At 37.1% G+C, this 10694-nt stretch overlaps 2 protein-coding genes across 2 annotated transcripts; one reads left to right on the forward strand and one right to left on the reverse strand.

Moving 5' to 3' along the window:
* Nucleotides 1-1337: 1337 nt before the first annotated feature.
* Nucleotides 1338-5665, reverse strand: otud6b (OTU deubiquitinase 6B). The gene is made up of 8 exons (XM_077507275.1): nt 5232-5665; nt 4719-4867; nt 4580-4657; nt 4312-4512; nt 2992-3106; nt 2839-2900; nt 1633-1739; nt 1338-1546 (listed from the first exon to the last, which is right to left on the reverse strand). The coding sequence occupies exons 1-8, from the start codon at nt 5305-5307 to the stop codon at nt 1468-1470; spliced, it is 867 nt and encodes a 288-aa protein (XP_077363401.1). The 5' UTR covers nt 5308-5665; the 3' UTR covers nt 1338-1467.
* Nucleotides 5666-6706: 1041 nt separating this feature from the next.
* Nucleotides 6707-10667, forward strand: LOC144007541 (ras-related protein Rab-5A-like). The gene is made up of 5 exons (XM_077507279.1): nt 6707-6878; nt 7951-8102; nt 8178-8300; nt 8592-8685; nt 9267-10667. The coding sequence occupies exons 1-5, from the start codon at nt 6722-6724 to the stop codon at nt 9383-9385; spliced, it is 645 nt and encodes a 214-aa protein (XP_077363405.1). The 5' UTR covers nt 6707-6721; the 3' UTR covers nt 9386-10667.
* The last annotated feature ends 27 nt before the right edge of the window (nt 10668-10694 follow it).

Consider the following 10694-nt stretch of genomic DNA (forward strand, 5'->3'; position numbering starts at 1 on the left):
TTTAAATAAACACATTCACTGCAAATCTGTTAGACCTTTCCTGAAAATAAAAAAATCAAAATGTATTTCAATTTGGTGTTCCATACTTTTGCCCTTTCTATCACTTTGGACGAGCTTCGTCTTAATTCTCATCGTAACATCAAACTTTTTGTTTGAAATTAAAACAATTATTTTATTTATTTATTTTTTGCTTATGGGTGGTTTGTATCTTGCACATACATTTCTCACCTCTTCTGGTTGTACTCCATTTTGCATGCTTGTTATTCTGCATCCTTTTATTGGTCCAATATTTACATGGTAAGGTCAAATAACAAGTGCATCATTTTGTCATTTCCAACTTGAGCTTTGAAGAATAAACTGTTGATCAGACGCGTCTGAAGGCTTGAAACAGACGCTCAAGTTTCCCTGGCGTGAGACGCGTAATCTTTGACGCCACGCCAGCAAAAACGGCTCCGATTGGCATTCAGGTGTGCAAATAAATACTGGACTGACTTTCAGCAACTACATTCCGGATGGTCAAGAAAACAAGAAGAATTTCGAAAACATTCACAGAAAAGGGGAACATATTTTTGTTTTATACCAAGTTTTACGTTTGTGGATTAAAAAGAACAAAAAACAAAAACAAAAACAAGGCCTACCAAAGGTCAACATGCTGGCGAGCATGTTTGGGACATTGTTTTCAGTTAACGTTTAACTGAAAATGCTCAACTAGGCTCAGGCTCATGGTACCTTGTGTTTTGAAACATTTATAGCATTTTATTTATCCCACAGGTGTGTCCCAGTTCCACCCTCAACGCATTTGAAGCAAATGTAAACAAAGATGGCCGATCCGGATACATTGCTTGTTCTTGTGGTTAATGCAGTCATTCCAAATCACATTTGTGTCATGTGAACACGTCTTGTATTTACATTTGCCTCGAGGTCGGAACTGACACACCAAGAGGGATACATTAAATTTCCCACTTTCCTCAAATGCAACATTGAGCCTCGGTGAAAGGACCGCTCTCCGCTCATTGAAAAGCATCGTCGTAAATTTGATTCGTGAGGATTATTTTAATTTGAAAATGTGATCAAATGGTATTTGACTATTAGAACAATATGGCTGCTTTGTATGCTAGTCACAGGCAAAAGCAATCCAATACGCCAGCCCGTGGAAATGAAGTGTTGCATTATGGAAATATCAGAAATTTGCCCGGATGTTCGGAATACCGACTGACAGTTCGGCCCATTCCAAATCAAGCACTCTCCTTTTTCAACTAAACACGTTCAAATTGTGGAATTTCAAATCATTCAGCACATTCCCTTCACCTGAGGAATGATTTTCAACTTGCTCCACATTCTAACTTACCAAAGTTTATTATCATTATACTTTTTCCCTACATTGGTATGCTTTCAAAGTGTAGATATTATTCAAGTGCATTCCCACTTGACGTCAAGAAATCATCTCCTGCGCGCTGACGGTGTCTCTCAGCTGTTGTCTGCCGGCTCCTTGAACTGCTCCACGGAATTGTAGTGCTCTCCCAGGCCGTAAGCGTGACGCATGTAGCTGCAAAGTCACGCGTGACGGATGAGACAAGCGACAAAAAAAGAAACAAACATTCTTTTCTTTTCTCATTTCAGGAACTCGCTCACATCAGGGTGACGCCGTCGCCGGCAAACTCCTCGCCGACGGTGATGGCCGGTGAGTCGGCCTGGATGACTTCGATGGGACACTGCAGGACTTTGCTCAGCGCTTGGAGCTGTTCGCAGACAATTAAGATGTAGTTATGACCAAAATAATTTCGACGCTGGACACGTTTTGAGCTCAAGGGAATTTTCATGTGCTACGTTACACTTTCATTTTTTTTATTTTTTATTCCATGTCCAAAATTTTTCAGAATCTTTTTTTTCTATATTTTATTGTTTTTATGTAAGTTTGATATTATTGTTATTAACTTGACTTTTAAAATTCAAAATACATCAATGCAATTTGCATTTTCAAATACATAAATAAATAAAATTAGCATTTCTGGTCAAAAAATAGTCCAATTAAGTAAATAAAAAATATAGAATTAATACAAATTCATACATTACAGCGATTCTCAAAATGTGGCTCCCCCTAGTGGTATACAATTGGTTTCTAAAAGTATGGAACAAATCACTGCTGTAGTTGCATATCACTTTTGAGTTAAGACATTGTCTTTAACAACTGTTTCTGTTTATTTTTATTCCCAAACAATAATTAACATTTGTTTACCATTCATTTTAGTGGGATAATTAATAATCAATTTATGACTGCAAATTAACTCATTCTCTCCCAGCCATGTTGACTGAAGCTCCCTGTTTTACTGCAATTTGACAGATTTTTGCAAGGCCCACAGAATACTGTGTTTTGTTGATATAAAAACAGACACCCAACAAAAGAAAGATTAAAGTCTCTTCTTTCATCAGAAAAACAAACTACATGTGTATCTGTTTCGGTTTTGTAGCAATTAGCATTAGAATATACTGTCTCTATGTTTCATCAATATTCACATTCCTGGTGAAAACTGGCAAAAAGAGCTTGTTGCAACATGGCCCTGGCTGAGCTCTGAAACTCTGCTGCCACCTGCTGGCCATTTTTTTTTTCTTAAATAAAAACTACCATTGCTAAAATAAAAATAAAAAACATTAAAAAAAAAACATTAAAAACGTCGACGTTTTGGGAAGTGAAGGACAAAGTGTTAAAAAACACGTTTCCACGTTTTTGGGTTTGATTGAGTTCATAAAAACTCAATGTAACGTCAAATATTTTTGGAACATGTTTAACTCTATACTTTTGACACAGTGCTTCATTTGCCTGTCGTGTCTAAGACTCACTTCCAGCTGTCCGCCCCACGCCGCTGTGTGCTCCACGTCGCCGCAGTATTTCTCAAAGTCCTCTGCAAGACAAGCCACACTTAATTATGATGATGATGATGATGATGATGAAAGTGTTTGACGAGTCACGTAGCACGCTTCGCTTTCAGGTACCCGCTGTGTACACGTCACCCGTGTCGGGGTTGCTGAGGAACGGCAGGAAGTCGTTGGCGTGGCTCCGCATGTGCGCCGCCGTGCGACACCGCAGCTCCTTCACGCTCAACTCGGACTAAGATCGGACAACAACAACATAACAGTACAAGCACACTACCGCCACACTGTCACGGGGGACAGTGGATACAAATCATTCAATGGAGCTATTAATCAGTGGGTTCCACAGGGATCAATACTGGGACTGCTTCTTTTTAGTCTGTACATTAGCAGTTTTGTTCATTCCACTCCCAGTTGAAGTTTCACAGTGAAAGCAACACATATTTGAACACACCACATGTTAACAGACAATATAAGTATGGCTGGGGTTAAAAAAAATAAATATATATATATATATATATATATATATATATATATATATATATATATCAAATAATCCACAGATTCAATTTTACTTATGAGCCTGATGTTGATTCATAAAATCATGGATTACATAAAATCGTGAATTGATTATTTTAAAATCGTTTTCCCATAAATACATAAGAATTTGAATTTTATAAGCCTTTTTTTAAATAAATATTTGTATTATTATTATTTTATTTGCTAGAAATTGACCGTTTAAATGAATTCAAAAGTTTTTTCTTACATTTATGAAAGACCTGACATTGTGCACTTTGAGACAATTCAGACTTTTTTTTAATTTATATTTACAATTATTGAATTACAATGTGCAAAAAAATAAATAAATAAATAAATAAAAAAGAAAATATTTTCATCTCATCCTTGCTGATATCAATATATGGTTTAAACTAAATCATTTAACCAGTTACTGCATCTGCAAAATTTAAATTAGAATTTGGAATTTAATGTTTGTGGCGTTTTTACGTTGTCATGTTGAATTGATGTTCCATAATTGATCAATATCAGATTCAATTGAAGTAGGGCTGGGCAATAAATCTAATTAATTCAATACGTCGTCATTTTAAAAATCAAATTGTTGAAAATTTGCTAAATTGTGACATCAAGTTTTGCCTTCTGGATGATTAAAACTGATGATTTATAAGACATGTTAGATTAGATTACAATCAATTACAATCGCAATTGCTCTGAATGACTGAAATAAATTGAGATTGTATTTTTTTGGCCATATCTCCCAGCCAGAAGATGAGGTGAATTGTATCGAAATGGGAAGGAAAAAAAAATCTTATCGAACTAAACTCTTGTGACTCAAAATCGTATCAATTGATGCAATTAGAATCCATGCCCTGACCTAAATATAACACACACGTGCATTATTCTTTATCCGCAAACATCACACAGTACCTGAGCTCGCCGCTGCAGCTGATCCTGGATGGCGCGGTACATGCAGTGGCCGTCGGAGGAGATCTCCTTGATCTGAAGTCCCCGCAGCGCCAGCTTCTCCTCCAGCTTGACGCCCTCCAAGTGGCGCTCGCCCTGCAGGTTTTGCACCTCTGCCTCGGCGATCCTGCTCTCACGCTCGCGCTCCTGGGTGGCCTTCTTGTCCTGGAAGCAAAACTCAGTTGAAAAAAAAATGCTTGGCTTGTAGAGTACGCTGACATTCTGCGCTCACCCTTCTCTTCTGGGCTTTGGAGACACGAGGCTGCGCCTCCACCGTCAGCGCCTCCACGCCATTCACCGCCTCCTCCACCTTCAGAGGACACCCGTGGTGGATAAAAATGACTTCAAAACACCTGTGTTAGTGTTGTCACCTTTGAGTCCGAGGTAGGCACAAGTTGCCGCAGCTCCTCGCCGTGTTTCTGATCCAGCTCGGCCTCCATCTTGGCGATCTCCTCCGTCATCTGCTTCCGCCTCTTCTTGTCGTTTTTGGGAACGTTGTTTTTCATGCTTTGGATTTTGGCTGCCAACACAAAAGGGTTGAGTCAATTGATTGAAAGGTGACCATTTGAAATAAAATAGGTTTAACCTTTATAATAGATTAAAAAAAAATCTGCCTTTGTCTGTGACTAGCATACAAACCAGACAGCTTGTTGTAGTACTCAAACTTTATTTGATCACATTTTGAAAACAAAATAATCCTCACAAATCAAACAACGATACAAAGCCGCCATTTTGACCTGTAACGTAAGATCAATATATGTACTGTTTGCAATCATGTAGCCAAATAAAAGTATGGTGCAGTCTTAGTCCTACAAGCACCAACAGATGAATTGAGTTTAAATGAACAGCTTAGGATACAAAACAGAAGAGAACAGAATATTTACCTTGCAGGTCCTTCTTCTCCCTACGATGCTGCTTTAGCAACATCTCCTCCGGGGTCTCCACATCCCCGTCTTCCATGATGTAAAGGTTCCGTTTTTTAGGGTGCTACGTGAAAATGTTCATAAAACTCCATGTTACATGTTTTTAATTTGGATATTAGACCGGCCAGTCAAACCATTCAGGCCGTTCTTCCTGAGTGTCTTCTTCGCTTGTCGCAAGTTCGCAAAAGTGATGACAAGTGGTCACAGCGCCCTTCTGGCCAGATGGGGTAACACAGGCGCAGCAACGGTACTGTGTTCTATTGTGTAGATATTCCCAAAAATATATATGTATAAAAAAATATTAACAGACGTAGAAAAATTACTACATATATTTTTGACGTATATTTTAGCCAACAGTTTTTTAACTGGATTCTACCACTCGAGCGTCATTGCTGGTGACGTCATGGAACGGTGACGTTTACGCGCAAGGGCGGAAGAAGAGCTGCTTGTTTATGTTTTGGTTCAAAGGGAACTTGCGAGAAGAAAGGAAGACGTGACGACTGCGCATTTTCCCCTCCTCCTCGTTTTTTTCCTCCCCGACGACAGCGGAGAACCGAATCCGTGTGGACGTTCTCTACATTTGACATTCCTGAACGTCGTCTGGCTGTCAGGTTTGCGGTGTACATGACGTCACAGTGGTTGGGGTTTTCCTGTTCGGTAGTCAGCGAGCTTGTCGTTAGCCTTCTTGCGCTAATGTAGCAGTTTGTTTGTTTTTTGTCACGTTTTGGTATTTAGTCTTACTTTTACCAGAAAACATGCCCTTTCTAACTAACTAAGTAGCCAGCATGCTAACGGTGCTTGCTTGTCCCTTAAAATAATATTAACAATAAGAAAATATATAATACACACACACACATACATACAAAGTCAAGATTTAAAGTGTATGTATATACATTTTATATATTGACTTTATAGTGTCATTAATTTGCAAGACCCAAAAACTGTTTGAATAACACAATAATAAATGATACTTATCACATGCAAAATAAAATGTATTTTAAAATGGTCAGGTGGTGCGTTTATTGTCAATTCAAAAGTCGAGTTAATATGTGTTGTGGGAGTAAGATGTATTGTATATACAGTGGTCAGTTGTTGCCTAAAACTGTTTTTTACGAAATGTGCTTTTTTTTTTTTATTACATAATTTATGGACAACAAACCTACATGACATTGATTGTATTTTAGATCTGAATAGGTTATAATATAATATTTATGAGTGACATTACCACAAACAGAAACGGCTTCAAAACTGCACCATTATGTAGTCAAGCAAGGTTCATTTGAGCTTTTGTATTAAGATTGCATTTAAATATATCTCTGTTGGCTCAACAAGAAGACAGACCAAATGATCTTGTGCTTACAGCAAACGGTGCAAATCGTGAGGCGAGCGAGCGGGACGCCCTCGGGGGGGGGGGGGGGGGGGGGGGGGGGGGGGAATCTAACTGGGTCGTCATGGCCAGTCGAGGTGCAGCCACAAGACCCAACGCTGCCAACAAGATCTGCCAGTTCAAGCTGGTGCTGCTGGGCGAGTCGGCCGTGGGCAAGTCCAGCTTGGTGCTGCGCTTCGTCAAGGGCCAATTCCACGAATTCCAGGAGAGCACGATAGGAGGTGAGTAGGAGGCGCTGTACAAACGACAGACTCCAATCAACCTGAATTGTAATTATTATTATTATTTTTTTTTTCCTTTTATTATTTTTTTGAACATATAAACAGATGAACAGCAGAGATAAAACAAAAAACAACAATCAAAAGAGAAGAAAATCCCAATAACATAATCATTCAATTAATCATAACTTACATGTTCAAAAGGGAGTAGGAAGAAGTTAAAAACTTATCTAGTCCTACCCCTTTTACTAAATATATTTAAACTTATTTCATTATTAATACAATTTTAATTTACTAATTATTAAAAAATAATAATAAAATAATAAATGATATATATAACCCAAGTTATATATATATATATATATATACACAAGTGCACTTAACATATTCACATTTACCAAAAACATATATACATAAATTTACTAAACATATACCATAATACCTATCTAGATCATTTACACATACTCACATGTACATTTTTCATATACATATAATTAAATTAATATTAATACATTAGTTAATTTATAATGATTATTTTTTATTATATTTTTATATATTATATTTTTGTTATATATATTTTATATTATAATTATTATTATAATAAATTAATTATTTAAAATATGTATAATTTTTTTTATTTTAATTACATTTAAATTCATTTAATTACACTTAAAAAATACTTACAAAATTCAATATTTGAACCTAAGTTTTATTCTCACCCACCCCCCTCAACATTTTTCTTTTGTTTAGCTGCATTTTTTTGAAGAATTTTTGGGGTTTAAAAACCAAAACAAAACAAAAAACAATGCAGGTGTCAATCCTACACGTAGATAATTTATATTATAATTATTATTATATTTTTATATATTATATAATTGTTATATTATTATATATATTTTATATTATTGTCATTATAATTAATTCATTTATATTAATTTAATATAATAATTTATTGCAATTAAATTTAGATTAAGTTAATTAAAGGAAAAAAAACATACTACATTCAATATATCCTACACGTATTTTGCCTCTTCGCGGGTGATCGTGGTCCCGGATGTGTGTGTGCATGTTCCAGCGGCCTTCCTCACACAGACGGTGTGCCTGGACGACACGACGGTCAAATTTGAAATTTGGGACACGGCGGGCCAGGAGCGCTACCACAGCCTGGCGCCCATGTACTACAGAGGAGCGCAGGCCGCCATCGTGGTCTACGACATCACCAACGAGGCAAGACGGCTGCGCTCGCGTGCTTCACGACGACGGATACATGACAAGGCTGGACATTTTTGATTTGGTCCCCAGGAGTCATTTGCACGGGCAAAAAATTGGGTGAAGGAGCTGCAGAGGCAAGCCAGCCCGCACATCGTCATCGCCTTGTCGGGCAACAAGGCCGACTTGGCCTCAAAGAGGGCGGTCGACTTCCAGGTCGGGTGCAACTCTTTTCAACACTTTCAAATAGCTGTCAGTGATTTTTTTGTTTTTGTTTTTGTGTTACAATTGTTATAGATGACTTTAGTGGTAGAAAACATTATTGAAATATTTTATCTTGGTCGTTTTTTTTTTTTTTTTTTTTTTTTACACACACACACACACACACATTATATATATATATATATATATATATATATATATATATATATATATATCACAGAATAATGCTATTTGAACAGGGGTGTGTAGACTTTTTCTATGCTTCAGTGTGTGTTTGTTTGTCAGGACGCGCAGGCGTACGCGGTCGACAACAGTTTACTTTTCATGGAGACGTCGGCCAAGACGTCGATGAATGTCAGCGAAATCTTTTTGGCTATCGGTGAGTGTCGCCATGACAACACTTACACCCCCCAATTAAATATTCAAACTTAATTTTTTTTTCCCTCTAAATCTTGACAATGTTTCTTCCTGTAAAACATTAAAAGGTAGTCATTTTTCATGGGGGGCTGATTTTAAGACTTTAAAAATTGTTTTTTATAAACTTTTGCCTGGAAAAAAAATTCTACTTTTTTTTTTTTTTTTTTTTATCTCTTAAAAATGCTGATTATTTTTTCCTCCTCGAAAAATATTGACTGAATACAGTTTAAAAAACAACAACTATTTTCTCATAAAAATACTCGAAAAGAAGAAGAAGAAAAAAAAAAAACTTTTGGGAAAAAAAATACTGACTTCTTTGTAATAAGAAAATTAAGTTAATTTCCTGCATAAAATACTAAATTAATTAACTTTAGTTATAGGGCACTTTAAAAACAACTGCAGTTAATTCTCATAAGTCAACTGAGTATACTTTACTTTTTCTCGACCCTTGACAAAAATATTGCTTCATGATGATTGAAGTTGGAGGTCATCAAAAGTTGTGTATGTACTTGCATAACCACTTTATTTTTTGCTTTTTGCTAGCTAAGCGCTTGCCCAAGACGGAGCCCCAGTCGGCGGGCACCAACAACGGAGGGCGTAACCGGGGCGTGGACCTGACGGAGGCGGCACAGCCCGCCAAAGCGGCGTGCTGCAGCAACTAGCGTGCCGGACGCCTTGCCGCCGCCCACCAAAGCGGACCCCTGACATGTCGCCATGGTAACGCATACTGAAGCGCTCCACCTTGTGGACGCTGGAGGCGATGCTGAATATTTCGGTTGCGTTTGCGTCGCGCCTTCATTCATTCGAATCGAGCTAGCGGAGCGTTTATTAGCTTTCAATCGGCCTAAACGGCGGCACACGGACGTGACCGCTTGCCATCCTGACGCCTGTCCGCTTTGCAATGTACAGTGGTGCCTTGACATACAAGCATGGTCACGGGAACAAGTGCTAACTCCAAGCAGACTTGAACGAATGAAGTGTATGGAAATATCATTTATTCCAGCAAGTCAAAAAAAAATTTGAACAAAAAAATGTTGTGTAATGTGTTTTTTTTTGTTAGTAAAGATAACATTCAGTAATATTGCCGTTTATATATATATATATAAAAAAAAGTGTGTTAGCATTAAGCTGGCGGACACAGGAAGACTAAAGTTTTGTGGTTTGGTTCAAACACTATTTATTTTTTAAGACGTTAGCTTCCACTCAAATTTTTAATCTCAAGACGAAAACTGTCAGAAAGATGGACAAATCTGGGGAAAAAACAAAAACTTGTAAATCAAGGTACCACTACTTTCAAGCTTGTTTGTGCTACAGTGAATTTCAGCACACGTGACTCATAAATGAGTATTGGCCGCCCCCTGGTGGCTCCACGATGCACATGCAAGGACCAAAAATTTTTAATTTGAAAACACAATTTATAAGTATATCATCGTGTCCGAATAACAGCTCAGCCGTTTAAATATTTAAATATTATACAGTAAATAGCCTGTTGTTGATTTAGAAGTTGTGTAATGACTATATGCGGAGGTGGTCTTAAAGTGTATGTGAGGTTATTGGCCTTCATGTTTCAAATTAATTTTCAGCCTTTGATTAAGTGCTAACGTGAACATATATCAAGAAAATGTTTCATTTCACTCATTTGTACATTGAAAAAAACTGCATTGCCACTTTTTGCTTCAAATAATATGACGGCATTGTATATTCTCATTTCAGTCCAACTGTAATATCATAGTCACAATTTTTTTTTCTTTTTTACTAAAAAGACCAAGCAATTTACAAAAAATAAAGCCCCCCCCTTTAAAAAAAGCAGACTTTTTCAAAGAAAAATATTGCACTTGTATTTCCCCTGGAAAAATGACTGTCCTTTCAAAAGTACCGTTATGTTGGGGAAAAAGTAGCATTTTTTCCACTGTTGTGTACTAAATTAATAAATACTGGACTACATTCATGTATTGTTTGAGTTTGAATGCA

Source organism: Festucalex cinctus, chromosome 19 (assembly GCF_051991245.1).
Source record: "Festucalex cinctus isolate MCC-2025b chromosome 19, RoL_Fcin_1.0, whole genome shotgun sequence".
In the NCBI taxonomy this organism is placed as follows: Eukaryota; Metazoa; Chordata; class Actinopteri; order Syngnathiformes; family Syngnathidae; genus Festucalex; species Festucalex cinctus.

Excerpts from the sequence above, each read along its gene's own strand:
- LOC144007541 (XM_077507279.1), top strand. The coding sequence starts at position 6,722 with ATGGCCAGTCGAGGTGCAGCCACAAGACCCAACGCTGCCAACAAGATC. Across the intron at positions 8,103-8,177 it reads TCTACGACATCACCAACGAG|GAGTCATTTGCACGGGCAAA; the intron begins GCAAGACGGCTG and ends TTTGGTCCCCAG. Across the intron at positions 8,301-8,591 it reads AGAGGGCGGTCGACTTCCAG|GACGCGCAGGCGTACGCGGT; the intron begins GTCGGGTGCAAC and ends TTTGTTTGTCAG.
- otud6b (XM_077507275.1), bottom strand. The coding sequence starts at position 5,307 with ATGGAAGACGGGGATGTGGAGACCCCGGAGGAGATGTTGCTAAAGCAG. Across the intron at positions 2,901-2,991 it reads GGGTGACGTGTACACAGCGG|AGGACTTTGAGAAATACTGC; the intron begins GTACCTGAAAGC and ends CTTGTCTTGCAG. Across the intron at positions 1,740-2,838 it reads CGTGGGGCGGACAGCTGGAA|CTCCAAGCGCTGAGCAAAGT; the intron begins GTGAGTCTTAGA and ends GTCTGCGAACAG.